Consider the following 17,001-nt stretch of genomic DNA (forward strand, 5'->3'; position numbering starts at 1 on the left):
CTTCTCCTTGATGTTCAGGCTACTTGCAGTAAGGCTCACTGTTTCTTTCCCTGAAGGAGTGCTCAGATTGCTGACCTACAGCAGAAGCTGCTGGATGCAGAAAGTGAAGACAGGCCAAAACAACGCTGGGAGAATATTGCCACCATTCTGGAAGCCAAGTGTGCCCTGAAATACTTGATTGGAGAGGTAAACATCACTCTAACCAGCAGTTAGGGGGCTGGCTGTGTAGATTGAAATGAGATGTTAGCCTTGAAATATTGTCATAGTGTTATTGTCACTTTTCATGGTAGAAACCCCAATAACACTAACATTAGAGGGTTTAGTAGATAAAAGTTGGTGTAAGCAAGTACAGGCCAGTCACTTACAAAAATATAATATGACTCACAAATTGATGCCCGTCGTGACTGGCCTATAGCAAGTGCTGAATGCATGTTAGCTGTTGTTATTAGGAAAGACCAAAATGCCATAGTGGGTCACTGGCTAAACATCAACTGTTATACTGTAGTACTTTTTAAAACCCCTATGAGATGTATATTCAAAAATTTAAGATCCAGTCTAGAAAACGGAAAACCTAAGCATCTTTTGACATATAAAGATTCATTTTAAGGAAAAGCCATCTTTGCTGACTTTAAAATGATATGTCACCTTACCTTACATTGTCACCAGAGGAATGAAAATTGATTGCCTCTGGTGATTGAAGCATTTTCACTCAAGACAAGCATACAAACTCCAAACCTACAAGTTTAAACAATGCTACCCTTTATACATTTTTGTGTTAGCTTAGCAGATTTGTTCTACTAAGGAAATCTTGATCAGTCTTGTGAACACTGATACTTATGATGTTCACCATCTGGGCTAGTAGTGAATGTAAAACTAGGCCAGTGTAGGATATCATGTAGCCTGAAGAGCCAGATCTGCAGTCTCAGTCTACGAGTTCTAACATGTGAATATAGACATTCTGAAATGGGACATAATTGGCCATAAGGGTGTGTCCTGTGGATTTCGCTTAAAAATTAAGGAAGAACTTCTTAAATATCAGAATTTGTAATTGTCAGATACTGTTCGGGTTAGGTTTACTCTTACCTTGAGGCAGAGCAAGAAATAAAATGGCCTTAGCAGTGGCTTCTAGCCCCAAGATACATGTCTCAGCAGAAATGTGGACTCTTGGCCTGGGAATAGAACAATAGTATATTTACTATTCAATGTTGGAATCCATATGACATGAAAAAATAAGAATAGACTTGGACGTGGAGGAATTTTTCTCAGACCCTTTCAAGAAAGCTGACGTTATCCTGCCTATTGAAAGGGGGAAAGAAAGGTGGTCATTCTTCAAATAAACTGATCTTCTTTTATTCCCTCCAGCTGGTGTCCTCCAAAATACAGGTCAGCAAACTTGAAAGTAGCCTGAAACAGAGCAAGACCAGCTGTGCTGACATGCAGAAGATGCTGTTTGAGGAACGAAATCATTTTGCCGAGATAGAGACAGAGTTACAAGCTGAGCTGGTCAGAATGGAGCAACAGCACCAAGAGAAGGTAAACTCTAGCAAGCCAAGAAGCTACACTGTGAAACTATCATTGCCTTGTATTGTTAGTTTTTTTTAAAAAAAGTGGGGATATGAAATTTCTTTCAAAATCCATGTGGCCTTTTCTAAAGTTTGCAAATAAGAAGAAACCTGAAGCAGAGATGTGACTTGTCTAACTTTATACATACCAGTGACAATGGCTCTTGGTTTCCAACTTAAATATGAATATTAACATGCTGAGAAACAGGCCCAGCGTGGTGGCTCGTGCCTGTAATCCCAGCACTTTGGGAGGCCAATGCAGGCAGATTGCTTGAGTCCAGGAGAGTGAAACCCCATCTCTACAATAAAATACAGAAAATTAGCTGAGTGTGATGGTGTGCACCTCTGATCCCAGCTACTCATAAGGCTGAAGTGGGAGAATCGCTTGAACCCATGAGGCAGATGTTGCTGTGAGCCATGATCGTGCCACTGCACTCCAGCGTGGGCAACAGAAAGAAAAAAAAAACTATGCTGAGAAATATCCATGCTGTACTCACTACTTCATGCCATGAGAGCAAATGAGAACAGTTTACTTCTAAATCACAAGGGAGCAGTCACCTGGATCACTGCTTGAACTAAGTCAAAATTTCTTTTTCCCTTTGGTACCTTTGTTATCACCCATTGGGTCGTGTCTTTCTCTAGGTGCTGTACCTTCTCAGCCAGCTGCAGCAAAGCCAAATGGCAGAGAAGCAGTTAGAGGAATCAGTCAGTGAAAAGGAACAGCAGCTGCTGAGCACACTGAAGTGTCAGGTATGATCAAGAGGGAGAGGTCTCCAGAGATGAGTTTCACAGTACTGACTGAGAATCTTGTCTCATTTAGACCCTTGTACTGGCAGCAGATAGTTAATTACCTACTGGAAAAAAGATTTATAATGGTAGCCTCTACTGCCTTTAGGCCCTATTTGATCAGGCTAGGGGTACTTAGAGTGTAGCCACATATAGGAATAACCTCATTTTTGGTACCAAAATGGCAGCACATACTCCATACCAGACTCTGAGGCCTTGTGGTTCTTGGCCTCAACCCTGAGCTCTAAAGAGTTAAGGAAATGAAATCATCCAGTAGTTACTTAGAATCCTAGGGACATTCAAATCTGACATATTTGTAAAATGCCTGGGGTCTGAATTTCTTCCAGAGGCTAGGAACACCACACCCTTTAGTAGCATGTTGTAGCACTATTTTAGTCTAACTTAGAATCTTTTTCCTGAACTACCAGTCTGTAGGGTTTCCTTGGCACCTTCCATCTAAGACATAAGCAAACTAGTTAAGGTTGTATGCATGGATCTGGTTGTCTTAGGTGCCAGGTAGTTCAGTCAGGCTTATTAAAGTGGCAAGTAAACTGCCTGGTCTGTGTTAAGAAGGGTAAAGAGTAGCATTTATAGACTTCAAGAAAATAGAGCTAAGTTTCTGCGGGTTTCTTAATCAGCATCCCAATGTGAATAAGGGATATGAAGCTAAGGAGTGGAAAAGAATAAGGAAGGCTTGTCAGGCAGAGTCCGTGGTTCCTATGAGTGTGGTCAGAGCTGCTGGGGTGCATTGGAATAGAAGTGGCATTCAGGTCACCTAGGAACTGGGAATCAGACATTTTTTTCTGGGTGCCAATGCCTGCTGTGCAAAAACCATCTGCTGCCAACAACTTGGCAGCAGTATGTTTTCATCTATGTGAGTTGTTTGGTAACCCACATGTAGTGCCCAAAATAACCCCACATATCACTGCACTATCTGGAAATAGGATGAAGAACTTGAGAAGATGCGAGAAGTGTGTGAGCAAAATCAGCAGCTTCTCCGAGAGAATGAAATCATCAAGCAGGTAATAGTTTCCCACCCACTTGATAAGCCCTAAGAGACCCTGTTGCTACTGAGGCCAGCTCTTGGGACCAGTCCCCATTGTGGTGACTTGGCTCTATTTCATAAGGTCTATATTTAGTTTCCATGTGACCTGTGCATTTCAAAGTGGAATAAACATAAGTTTTTAAATTTGTCATTTTCTGAATCTAATATTGTTGATATTGGAAAGTGGGAGTCAACGTACTCTACTATAATCCTGCCTCACTTTACTATGGTTTAACATTGAGCTAGCCTAGGTCTGGTATCTGTTTTAGTCATGAATACTCCCAGAAGCTGCCCTGCATTATATACTTTGTCTCTTCTTTTCAAATAGAAACTGACCCTCCTCCAGGTAGCCAGCAGACAGAAACATCTTCCTAAGGATACCCTTCTATCTCCAGACTCTTCTTTTGAATATGTCCCACCTAAGGTAAAATGATCAGTGCCTGTGATACCTTTGCACAGCGTAGGTTTGGGGTAAGTGTGCTAAAACTGCCCTTTATAAGAGGTTGACAGTTAAAATTCCCAAATTCTAGCATCTCACATTTCTTTGGAGTCCCAGATAAAACTACAGTTCAATCCTAAGGAAAGTAGGCACTCTCACTCCTCAGAAGGCTGACTTTGGGCCACGGACAGGCATTATTTAACATAACTGAGGAGGAGGAACAGGAGAAAAGAGCAATAATGTTCAGCTGTCCATCCAAAGATACTTATCTCATCATATCATGAGTTTCCCTTTCCTCCCTCAGATTGGTCAGCCTCCAATTTCACTGCCTTCAAAGACTCTGCAAAGCCAAAGGCTAAAGCAGAATTTCTTCTGATTGGTAAAGCCAAGTGGGGTGGATTTGAGAGAGTCTGAAATCTTTGCTCTGAGAATATAGCTGGCAACAGTTACTGGGAAGATATGATGCATATGTAGTTTTTAATTTTTATTAAATAACTAAACTACTCCAAACCTTTTTTCTTAGCCAAAACCTTCTCGTGTTAAAGAAAAGTTCCTGGAGCAAAGCATGGACATCGAGGATCTAAAATATTGTTCAGAGCATTCTGTGAATGAGCATGAGGATGGTGATGGTGATGGTGACGATGATGAGGGGGATGATGAGGAATGGAAGCCAACAAAATTAGTTAAGGTGTCCAGGAAGAACATCCAAGGGGTAGGAGCCAGCTCTTCAACTTTTTTTGTTTTGTTTTGTGTTGTTGTTTTTGGAGTGAGAGTCTCACTCTGTCACCCAGGCTGCAGTGCAGTGGCGCATTCTCGGCTCACTGCAACCTCCGCCTCCCAAGTTCAAGTGATTCTCGTGTCTCAGCCTCCTGAGTACCTGGGATCACAGGCATGCGCCACCACACCCAGCTAATTTTGTATTTTTAGTAGAGACAGGGTTTCAGCATGTTGGCCAGGCTGGTCTCAAACTCCTGGCCCCAAGCAATCTGTTTGCCTTGGTCTCTCAAATTGCTGGGATTACAGGTATGAGCCACCGCGCCCGGCCTAGCTCTTCGACTTTGTCAGGGGTTCTAATTCTTAGTATTCATTCACTGCCACTGGGATAGTTTTCTGAATCTAGGAATGTGTCGGCCCCATACCCTTTAGCTACCATTTAGAGGCGCTGACTCCACTAAAGGGGGGACTTGTTGGGCCATCTCTGTGTAGAACCTGGGGCTAGTATAGAGGGCTGCTTGAGTGCACAAGTTGGCTCTCTTCTTGTTTTCAGCTGCTTATCAATTTGAATAGGTAATATTCCATACCATTTCATTGAAGCTGATACCAAAATGATCATAACAATTCTTCATGTTTTTATAGCATTTTACAGTTTATAAACCATTCTCATATATATTACCACTTTTAATCACCACAAAAAATCCAGTGAAGGGCCAGGCGCCGTGGCTCACACTTGTAATCCCAGCACTTTGGGAGGCCAAGGCAGGCAGATCACCTGAGGTTGGGAGTTTGAGACCAGCCTGACTAACAGGAAGAAACCTCGCCTCTACTAAACATACAAGATTAGCCGGGCGTGATGGCACATGCCTGTAGTCCCAGCTACTCGAGAGGCTGAGACAGGAGAATCGCTCGAACCCGGGAGGTGGAGGTTCTGGTGAGCCGAGATCATGCCATTGCACTCCAGCCTGGGCAACAAGAGTGAGACTCCGTCTCAAAAAAAAAAAAAAAAAAAAAAAATCCTGTGAGATATTTATTATTTGCATTTTCCAGAGGGACCCCTGACCCACAGGAGGGAAACGACCTTGCCCAAGGTCGTAAAACTACGTGACAGTCAGGACTAGAAACCAAATATTCTGACTCCAAGTCCAGTTTGTTTCCCCCACATCATGGTTATGTCAGTAAAAACCTTAGACCAGAAGTTGAATGTGTACTTTATCTTTGCCTAACAGAGTGATTTCACTCCCTAGGCTAAGGAACAAAAGGAATTACAGAAAAAGCTAATAATTAAGTTCAAACACATTAAGTTAAGGCTAGTTAGGAACAATCTGACTTAGGCATGCTTTATTTGCTTACACAATGATAGTCCTACTCAAACCTAGATGTTTTATGTTGAAACATTAACTTCCCAGGCATTACAGTTGGCCCCCAACTGTGCCCTGCAGCCACATTCCACTTAAAGAGAACAGTTCACAAGTTACCTTAGCTGGCTTCCTACGTTATTTGATTTGATTAGCCTATAGCTCATCACCTGGGGAACTGAGCCTTATAAACCCACAGCACCAGGATGAAGCAAGTCATAAGATATAGACAGCCATGGTGGTAAGTCATTTGGTCAGTCAGAATCATCAAGAATGCAACATATCGTGCTCGTAGTGAAACTAAGAACTCATCCTTAGCTTCAGAGAGTTTATGATCTAATGGGAAAACAAGGTAAAGGAATAGAAGCCTACCATAGAGAATATGGTAGCATATTCATCTCAGGGAAATGGACTGGGGAGTTTTTGGTTTGTTTGTTGTGTTTTTTCTTTTGAGACCGAGTTTCACTCTTATTGCCCAGGCTGGAGTGCAATGGTGCAATCTCGGCTCATCGCAGCCTCCTCCTCCCGGGTTCAAGTGATTCTCCAGCCTCAGCTTCCCAAGTAGCTGGGATTACAGGTGCCCGCCACCACACCCGGCTAATTTTGTATTTTTAGTAGAGATGGGGTTTCTCCATGTTGGTCAGGCTGGTCTCGAACTCCTGACCTCAGGTGATCGGTCCACCTTGGCCTCCCAAAGTGTTGGGATTACAGGCGTGAGCCACCGCGCAAGTTTTTAAGAGTGACTATAAAGCCAAACCAAGGAGGTGTAATTTAAGAAAATGCCATGAAAGAGGTGACTATTGCTGTGTTGTAAGACAGAAAGGGAAATACAGTCTTGGGAGCAACTGCGAGACATTTCTGGCACAATGAATAGCATATTCCTAAGACCTGAAGATGGTAGTGGAACAGAGTTGGGACACTTAGAGAAAATGGGGCAGAGAGTGTCTGTCTTTCATTCATTTACTCAACAAACATTTATGGATGTTTTACTATACTTGAAGTAGAGAGCATGAACTGAATGTAGATTAAAAGGTCAGCTAAGTAATAGGAGGCAGAGTTGAGAAGTACACACAGAAAAATGGTAGAGGCCAGGCATCGCTCATACCTGTAATCCCAGCAGTTCGGGAGGCCAAGGCAGGCAGATCACCTGAGGTCAGGAGTTCAAGACCAGCCTGGCCAACATGGCGAAACCTCATCTCTACTAAAAATACAAAAATCAGCCAGGCGTGGTGACACATACCTGTAATCCCAGCTACTTGGGAGGCTGAGGCAGGAGAATTGCTTGAACCCAGGAGGTGGATATGGCAGTGAGCTGAGATCACACCACTGTACTCCAGCCTGGGAGACAGAGAAAGACTGTCTCAAAAAAAAAAAAAAAAAAAAAAAAGAAAAATGGTAGAGGGCCTAAAGCTCTGGAAAGGAATTTCCAAATGTGAGGTGAATACAGGTATACTTGTCCTCACGGAAAGCTTCATATATTTATTATAGCACTGTTGCTCTAAGCTTAAAAGGGCAACATAGAAGTATATAGCAAATATTGCAAGTAAATAATATTTGCTATTAGTGATAAATCCTATGTCTAAAACAATGAGGAATTATTCTTTTCTAGGCTTTTCTCCTGATTTTATAATTTGGAAAGTGAATATAACTGGACTTTAAAGGGAGCAAGTTAGCATAAAATCTAGTTTCTCTAAAGTTACCTTTTGGCAATCTGAAAGTACATGGATGCTATGACTGCTCTTTGATCAGACTGCTTGCAGACGTATTACCTGTAGACCTTGATGTTTCACAGAGGACCTTTATTATTACTGCTTCAACCCAGCTGAAGCTGGCTGGGACTATCACTAGATTACTGAAAAGGAGACTGAAGCAGGCACCAAAATGATGACTTGTCCAGAGTTAATGGCTTCCTTACTCAGCCACATTTCCTATAGGTACTAAGGAGATGCTGGGGGGTAAGTCATGTGCTATCATAGAAAAAGTAGTAACCTAGAAGCCAGATAGACATGGGTCTTGAGTTTGCCACGGGTTCATTGAGTAACCTTGAGTAAGTCAGTCTCCCTGGGCCTCAGATTCCTTATCTATGCAATGCAGGGTCTAGAACAGCGGTCCCCAACCTTTTTGGTACCAGGGTTTCATGGAAGATAGTTTTTCCACAGACTGGTCGTGGGGGTGGTTTGGGGATAAAACTGTTCCATCTCAGATATCGGTCATTAGTTAGAGTCTCATAAGGAGTGCGCAACATGCGCAGTTCACAATAGGATTCTTATTCCTATGAGAATCTAATGCTGCCACTGATCTGACAGGAAGCGGAGCCCAGGCTGTAATACTTGTTCACCTGCAGCTCACCTCCGGCTGTGTGGCTCAGTTCCTAACAGGCCACTGACCAGTACTGGTCCCCAGCCTAGGGGTTGTGGACCCCCTGGTCTAGAATAGATTATGAATAAGGTTCCTTCTAGGACTAATATCCTGAGTCAAAGTAACAGTCAAAGTTGTATAAATGGGTTTTAATAACAATGCCTTTTTTTTTTTTTTGAGATGGAATCTCGCTGTGTCCCCCAGGCTGGAATGCAGTGGCGCGATCTCGGCTGACTGCAAGCTCCACCTCCCGGGCTCACGCCATTCTCCTGCCTCAGCCTCCCGAATAGCTGGGACTACAGGCACCTGCCACCACGCCCGGCTAATTTTTTGTATTTTTAGTAGAGACAGGGTTTCACCATGTTAACCAGGATGGTTTCGATCTCCTGACCTTGTAATCCACCCGCCTCAGCCTCCCAAAGTGCTGGGATTACAGGCATGAGTCACCACACCTGGCCATAACAATGCTTTTATATGGTGTTATATGTTATCTGAGAAGTTAGGAGGAATATATGCAAAAGCACCTTGTGAAGGATACAATATCATGCAGATATCGTTGTTAAAGCACTATAAGCATTTTACAAATATTCTCATTTGTCACATTTGGCAGAAAAGAGGGAGCAGGTATTCTTGCCTCTACCTTACTGATGAAGGAATGGCCTGGGCACAGTGGTTCATACCTGTAATCCCAATACTTTGGGAAACCAAGGTGGGAGGATCACTTAAGCGCAGAGTTCAAGGCTGCAGTGAACTATGATTGTGCCACTGCACTCCAGCCTCAATGACCGAGTGAGACCCCCATCTCTAAATTTAAAAATTAAAAAAAAAAAAGAATGGAGATTAACTTGGATGAAGTGACTTGTCCAAGGTCATGCCAAGCATTAAATATAAGACTAGAGCCTGAGTCTCCAAATTCCTAGTCTGGTATTCTTTGTTTTTTGTTTTTGCCACAGCATCACTTACCAATCCTGGTTTTTTTTTTTTTTTTTTTTTTTTTTTTGACCAGATCTTATCCTTCTGAAGTATGAGGTACAGTGTAACACTGAGCTTAGTGCTAGAGGAATTATGGACTCTAAAGCAGTAGTTCTCAAGTCTAGCCACACATTGGAACCCCCAAGGGAGCTTTTAAACATGGAGCCTGGGACCCCACCCCCAGATATTCTGATGTAATTAGTCTGAGGTAGGACATGGCCTTTTTGAAAAGCTGCCCAGAGATTTCTTATGTGCAGCTAGAGTTGAAAACAACTGGCTTAAGTTGAGAACAGAGGTCTTTCAGCTCTGCTTTCCACTCTCTACAAAGAATCCCTTGGCCGGGTGTGGTTGCTCATGCCTGTCATCCCAGCACTTTGAGAGGCCAAGGTGGGAGGATTGCTTGATGCCAGGAGTTCAAGACCAACCTTGGCAACACAGCTAGATCCCATCTCTACAAAAGAAAAAGAAAAAAAAAAGAGTCCCCCTATTACTTCTCAACTATGGTGCTGGAACATGCTGGTGGGTTGCCAGCAGTTGTGATATACACACACACACATGCACACACACACACACACCACCCTGTATACATGTAGTAAATACATTTGTAGTTATGCCTGTGATAGGGTCACATTCTGTCTTTGACATTCTAATCTGCTTCCTGGTGTGAGAGAGAATAGGATGAAGTTACAGCTCATGTACGTGGCATTCATGCAACTACATCTGTCATGTATGTCATGACTGTGCTATAATACCACTACCAGGTGTTTATCTAACCTCTTCTTGCTTGAAGACTTCTAATAGGGGGAAGCTCACAGTCTTACAGGACAACCCATTGGACTCCACTAATTGTTAGAAAGTTCCTTCTTGTTTAGCTGAAATGTGCTGTCCTATACATCATCCCAATGGGTCTTGGCTATATAAGAGCCTAATCATTCTTTATGACAGCCCTTCAGATACTGCTCTCATGATATTATCCCTTGGATAAAATAGAGAAACATGGACGAGGTAACAGCCTTTTTGGAGCATTTAGATGAATTTGTAAATGGCCAAAGGACCTTACCCAGGCTGTAGCAATCAGTGGATCACTGTCATCCTGGGGAAGTATCACCAGGACATGTCATAGAACTCCATCTTTCATCCTGTCTTAAAGCAGCAAAGATTTTTTGTTATTATAATGTCTAGCATTGGCAAGGGTGACTAAGAAGGGGACTTCTGGCTGGGCACCATGGCGCACACCTGTAATCCCAATACTTTGGGAGGCTGAGGTGGGCAGATTACTTAAGCCTAGTAATTTGAGACCAGCCTGGGCAACATGGCAAAACCCTGTCTCTGCTAGAAATACAAAAGATTAGCCTGGCGTGGTGACACACACCTGTAGTCCCAGCTACTCAGTGGGGACTGAGGCCACAGGATCACTTGAGCCCTGGAGGTTGAGGCTATAGTGAGCTCTGATCATGCCACTGCACTCCAGCCTGGGTGACAGAGTGAGACCCTGTCTGAAAAAAAAAAAAAAAAAAGAAGGGCATTTCTGTATTGCTATTAGGAATATAAATTGGTATACTTTTCAGGAAAGCAACTTGAAAATATGTATCAATAGCCTTTAAAATGTTTCTATCCTTTGACCCAGTAATTTATAGGAATTTATACTAAGGAAATAGACATTGGTATGTAAATATATTTATTCGTTCAACAAATTTTTTTCTGGGCACCTATGTGCCAGGCACTGTTTCTAGCTGCTGAGAAGACATGAAACAAGACAGGTGAGATTCTTTGCCCTCATGAAACTGGTATTCTTGTGGGGAGAGACACACAGTAACCAGAAAAATAAGATAATTTTAGATAGTGATGAGTGGAAAAGAAAATAGTGAAGTCATAGAGAATGTGGGATGGGAAAAGAGCACTTTAGAAGAGTGCTTGGGGCCAGGTGTGGTGGCTCACGCCTGTATTCCCAGCATTTTGGGAGGCTGAGGTGGGCGGATCACTTGAAGTCAGGAGTTCAAGACCAGCCTGGCCAACACGGCAAAACCCCATCTCTACTAAAAAAAGAGTGTTTCGGGAGGCTGGGCATGGTGGCAGATGCCTGTAATCCCAACACTTTGGGAGGATTTCTTGAGGTCAGGAGTTACAAAGACCAGGCTGGGTAACAGCGAGACCCCACCTCATTAAAAAAAATTTTTGTTTAAAGAAGAGTGCTTGCGGAGCTCTCTCTGAGAAGGAAATATCTAAGCTGAGGCCTAAACAGTGAAGAGCAAGTCAGGAAAAGCATCAGAAGAACATTTCAGGAAAGGGGAACAGAAAATGCAAGACCTCGGGGCAAGAATGAGCTTAGTATCTTGAGGAACAACTAAAAAGGCCAGTGTGGCTAGAATGTATTGAGCATAAGCTACAGTCAGGGGATGGGTAGTCAAGGGCCGGATGATGGAGGGCCTTGTCAGTCGTAGTACAGTTTAGATTATATTTCTATACAAGGATATTTACTAAAACATGATTGATAATAGTGAACAATTTCTTTCAAAACAATCTTAATATTTAACATTAGGGGACTGGTTAAATAAATTGACATTATCCCCATGAGGAAATATTATACACAACTATTAAAAGTCAAGTGTTTTGGTTTTCAAGTTTTGTAAAGTGATATATATTATTTTGCTAATCAGAAAAAAGATGTTATTGTGGTTTCTACAGAGCAACTACAGAGCAAAGGTGATGGTTCTCATATGAAAAAAATTTAAGGGCCTGAATTTGACTATAAGCTCAGTATGAATCCACAAAGATGTGACAGGAAAAAAAAAGCAATGATTTTAGGCCTCATTAACAGGACTACTGGGTCCGTAACAAGGGAGGTGTTTATCATAGTCCACACCACATTTCGAAAGTTGTGCTCATTTCTAGATCTCACAATTGAAGAACTTTGACAAATTGGTGTATAGTCAAGGTGGTGAGGATACATGAGAACCATGTCATGTGGTGAATCATTGAAGGAACTAGGTACATTTAACTTTGAGAGGATTTGGACAGAAGGGGACTGGGGAGTAGAAATTATGTTCAGGTTTTAACAGTTATTCTATAGAAGTGGGGTTAAACTCATTCCATGTCATTTTAGATGGCAGAATTGGGTTCTATGACTAGAAGTTATATAGAAACTATTATTACCTCAGGATAAATAGAGCTTCAGATAATTAGACCAGGGATGTTAAGAGGAGCTTCGTACATCAAACCAGTCGTTAGATGGTTGCTGAGGTCTCTTCTCACTCTGTTCCTTCATCCTGTGAGCTTGGCCACCTCTATCTTTTCAAAGCCAAACTATCCCACTTTCTTCTATGATTTTTCTTATAGCATTGTTTCCTGTAATTCTGATCACTCACCTCTTTTTTGTTTAACATCCTCTTTATAAAACATACACACTGAATTCCTGAATGTGCATACAAGAAAACATGCTTATCAATTAAACTGGTTTAATAAACGGAAAGCCCTTATAACAGTGCCTGGCACACATTAATGTTAGCCATCACTACTGCAGCTTTGTTTATAAGAGTGGAAAATGGCACTATCAGGAGAATGGGTAAATTGTGGCAAGTTCATAGAGTGAAAATGAACGGAATTGAGCTATATGTATCAACATGTAAGATGTCATTTATACAAAGTTTAAAAATGTGTAAGACAATTTCTTGTTTATTTTTGTTTTTTTACAAAAACTCATATGTGTGGCCAGGTGCTGTTGCTCACACCTGTAATCTCAGCACTTCGGGAGGCTGAGGCAAGAGGATTGCTTGAGGCCAGGAGTTCAAGACCAGCCTGGGCAACATGGCAAGACCCTGTCTCTACAAAATCAAAAACAAAAAATTAGCCAGGCGTGGTGGCATGTGCTTGTGGTCCCAAATACTCTGGAGGCTGAGGAAGGAGGATCACTAAGTCCAAAAGGTTGGGGCTGCAGTGAGCTATGATTGCGCCACCGCACTCCAGCCTGGGTGACAGAGCAAGACCCTGTCTCCAAAAAAAAACAAAACAAAACAAACAAAAAAAACTAATGTGATAGGAATGTTAAATACCTAATTCAGTAGACTGTTTATCCCTGGAAAGGGAGGACGCAAATGGGATCAGGAAGGAGTACATAGGAGACCTCGGTTATATCTGCATTTTACTGTTAAGGGGGGTTAGTGGGGGCATGAGTGAGGTTTTTTATTGCTATTGTCTATGCTTTTGTACGCATGAACAAAATTATGGTGCCCTGAAATAGGATGCATTATTTCTTTCTTTCTTTTTCTTTTTTTTTTTTTTTTTTTTTTTTTGAGACGGTGTTTCACTCCATCACCCAGGCTGGAGTGCAATGGCGCAATCTCGGCTCATTGCAACCTCTGCCTCCCATGTTCAAGCGATTCTCCTGCCTCCAGCCTCCTGAGTAGCTGGGATTAAAGGCATGCGCTACAACGCCCGGCTAATTTTGTATTTTTAGTAGAGATGGGGTTTCACCTTGTTGGTCAGGCTGTTCTTGAACTCCTGACCTCAGATGATCCACCCGCCTCGGCCTCCCAAAGTGCTGGGATTACAGGCATGAGCCACCGTGCCCAGCCAGGATGCATTATTTCAAATGGGATCCTACTGAGCCGGGGTACAGTGAAATAATTACTCCCCATCTTTTCTGAACTCCAGATTTCTACCTGACTGCATTTGCTTTGGGACAGCCATTTCAAGCTGTTGACTCACAGAGCTTGCTTACACCTCAAATCCCTAGGCCCTTTTCTACACAGTCTTTTTTTTTTTTTTTGAGATGAGGTCTCACTCTGTCACCCAGGCTGGAGTGCAGTGGCGTGATCTCAGCTCACTGCAGCCTCCACCTCCCAGGCTCCAGTGATCCTCCCACCTCAGCCTCCCGAGGTTGCCACCATGTCCGGCTAATTTTTTGTATTTTTGGTGGAGACAGGGTTTCACCATGTTGCCCAGGCTAGTCTCAAACTCCTGAGCTCAAGCGATCCACCCGCCTTGATCTCCCAAAGTGCTGGGATTACTGGCATGAGCCACTGCACGGTCTACTTTTAAGCTAGATCACTCTCCATATTGTATTTCTATGACTGAGTTGAGGGGAACCTAAATACCAAACTTACAAACTTTCTTTCTTTCTACTTTCACACCTTAAGTCCAGCTTGTCAAAATATTTTTGAATTGTGATTCTTTTATCTTACATATTACTCATCCTTCCAGCTTTCTGTCATTGTTAGAGCTGATAAATATGCCTACCTTATAGACTAGTTATGAGATTCAAATGAGATTTTGTATTTATGTACATGAAAGTACTCTGAAAACTGTAAAGTGCTATCAAATGTAAATGATTTTATTTCATATCATCAGTGATTTATCAAAATGTGGTAAGGACAAAGCCCAGACTAACACTGGACAAAATGCAGAAATGTGAGCTGGATGAAAGTACAGTTTGGTAATTCTAAAAATACTGAGCAACTACACTCAGTTTTTAAATGTACTTAACTATACTACCATCCAGCTCACAGTTCTTCACTTTGCCCATAAAGTTGTCACAAGAGTCTTTGTCAGTTGCCTTGCATTATGCTATCCCTCTGATCCGTCCTTCAAGTATTCTGTCCAAAAGAAAATGGATTTTTCAGCCAGGCGCGGTGGCTCACACCTGTAATCCCAGCAATTTGGGAGGTCGAGGCGGGCTGATCACCTGAGGTCAGGAGTTTGAGACCAGCCTGGGCAACGTGGTGAAACCCCATCTCTACTAAAAATACAAAAATTAGCCAGGTGGCCAGGCATGGTGGCTCATGCCTGTAATCCCAGCACTTTGACAGACCGAGGCAGGTGGATCACCTGAGGTCGGGAGTTCGGGACCAGCCTGGCCAGCATGGTGAAACCCTGTTTCTACTAAAAATACAAAAATTAGCCAGGCGTGGTGGCAGGCACCTGTAATCCCAGCTACTCGGGAAGCTGAGGCAGGAGAATTGCTTAAACTCAGGAGGCGGAGGCTGCAGTGAGCCAAGATCGTACCATTGCACTCCAGCCTGGGCAACAGAGCAAGGCTCCGTCTCAAAAAAATAAATAAAATTTAAAAATTAGCCAGGCATGGTGGCGTGCACCTGTAATCCCAGCTACTCAGGAGGCTGAGGCAGGAGAATTACTTGAACCTGGGAGGTGGAGGTTGCAGTGAGCAGAGATCGTGCCACTGCACTCCAGCCTGGGTGACATAATAAGACTCCATCTCAAAAAAAAAAAAAAAGAGAGAAAAGAAAAGAAAATGGATTTGTCTTGCAAGACTTGTTCTCTTTAAACCTGTGACAGTTCTTGGTGATTATTGTTTCACCAAAGAAGAGAGGACTAAGGAGATTGAAGGTTGGTAGATAATAGTACTTTCCATTTTTTTCTAGAAAAGCTTGCAAATGAAGGGAAGTCATTTTAAACTAGTCTTCTAACCCTTTCAGTAATGTGTCTTTCTGCAAACCTGTTTTGCAGTGTTCCTGCAAGGGCTGGTGTGGAAACAAGCAGTGTGGGTGCAGGAAGCAAAAGTCAGACTGTGGTGTGGACTGTTGCTGTGACCCCACAAAGTGTCGGAACCGCCAGCAAGGCAAGGTAGGATCAGTGCTGTTTCCTCTCCCCATCCCTTCAGACCTCCCACTAGTTTCCACCCTCTTTTTCTGTCTTCCGTCCTGAAACCTGGAGTCTCCTGCACAGCTCTTCCTACCCTTCTCCTTCCCTCTGAACCCAGGAAAAGAGACAGTTCACTTCTCAATCCTTTTTCCTTGCTGCTCGCCTGTTCACATACCCCTTTCAGAAACCACAGTGCTTCCCAGGAGATTCCCAGGTATAGAGCTCCCTACCCCCAGGCTTGGCTGTAAAGTTTCAGTACTGTTTTTGAGACGACAAGGACAAGAGAGCAGGCATTCACAGGCATATAGACATGTAAGATCAAACTAGAAACTAGTCCAGAGGTTTAACTGGAACTGTAAGACCCACGTGCTGAGGTAGCAGCTTCCAGGAAGTTAATCCTTCTGACATCTTGAGACATTCGTTACTTAGACTCTCTCCATGGCAACCAGCTAGCTATTCCATGGCTCTAGGAAAAGACCCACAGGAACCAGGCCTTTCTAATAGTCACTGTTGTAAACCAAGTTAATCTAAATGTCCTCTTAATATTGTTCCCAGGAATAGCAAACTCAGGAAAACCAAATGTGCCCTGGGAAGAGCAGCACCAAGCAGGTCAGATCCCTATACCTGCCTTACACCTACCTGTGCAATAGCAAAAATGCATTACTACAGCTCTCTATGTGATATACAATAATTCTAGCAAGCACGGTCTGATGATGATTCATCATGCATTTCTTGAACATCCACATGTGAAAAGTTTCAGCCTGCATCTTCTATTAAAAAGACCTCTGGCCGGGTGCAGTGGCTCACGCCTGTAATCCCAGCACTTTGGGAGGCCGAGGCAGGCAGATCACGAGGTCAGGAGATCGAGACCATCCTGGCTAACACGGTGAAACCCCATCTCTACTGAAAATAGAAAAAAATTAGCCGGGCGTGGTGGCAGGCGCCTGTAGTCCCAGCTACTCAGGAGGCTGAGGCAGGAGAATGGCATGAACCTGGGAGGTGGAGCTTGCAGTGAGCTGAGATCGCGCCACTGCACTCCAGCCTGGGCAACAGAGTGAGACTCCATCTCAAAAAAAAAAAAAAAAAAAAAACTTGTAATATACATAGGCAAGCCAGAAGTCAGGCTAAGAACTGTAGAAGTAGCAGAGACCTTGAGGATCCTCTATTCCT

At 43.0% G+C, this 17,001-nt stretch overlaps 1 protein-coding gene across 2 annotated transcripts in view; it reads left to right on the forward strand.

The window, feature by feature from the left end:
* Positions 1–17,001, forward strand: part of KIF4A (kinesin family member 4A) — a 131,950-nt gene that overhangs the window by 113,302 nt on the left and 1,647 nt on the right. For both annotated transcript variants that reach the window (XM_015127630.3, XM_077988029.1), the window contains exons 23-29: positions 57–186; positions 1,363–1,533; positions 2,205–2,312; positions 3,293–3,370; positions 3,722–3,817; positions 4,356–4,544; positions 15,697–15,813. In XM_015127630.3, coding sequence (XP_014983116.1) covers positions 57–186; positions 1,363–1,533; positions 2,205–2,312; positions 3,293–3,370; positions 3,722–3,817; positions 4,356–4,544; positions 15,697–15,813 — 889 coding nt within the window. The remainder of the gene's footprint in view (positions 1–56; positions 187–1,362; positions 1,534–2,204; positions 2,313–3,292; positions 3,371–3,721; positions 3,818–4,355; positions 4,545–15,696; positions 15,814–17,001) is intronic.

The sequence above is a fragment of the Macaca mulatta genome, chromosome X (genome assembly GCF_049350105.2).
Source record: "Macaca mulatta isolate MMU2019108-1 chromosome X, T2T-MMU8v2.0, whole genome shotgun sequence".
Classification (NCBI taxonomy): domain Eukaryota; kingdom Metazoa; phylum Chordata; class Mammalia; order Primates; family Cercopithecidae; genus Macaca; species Macaca mulatta.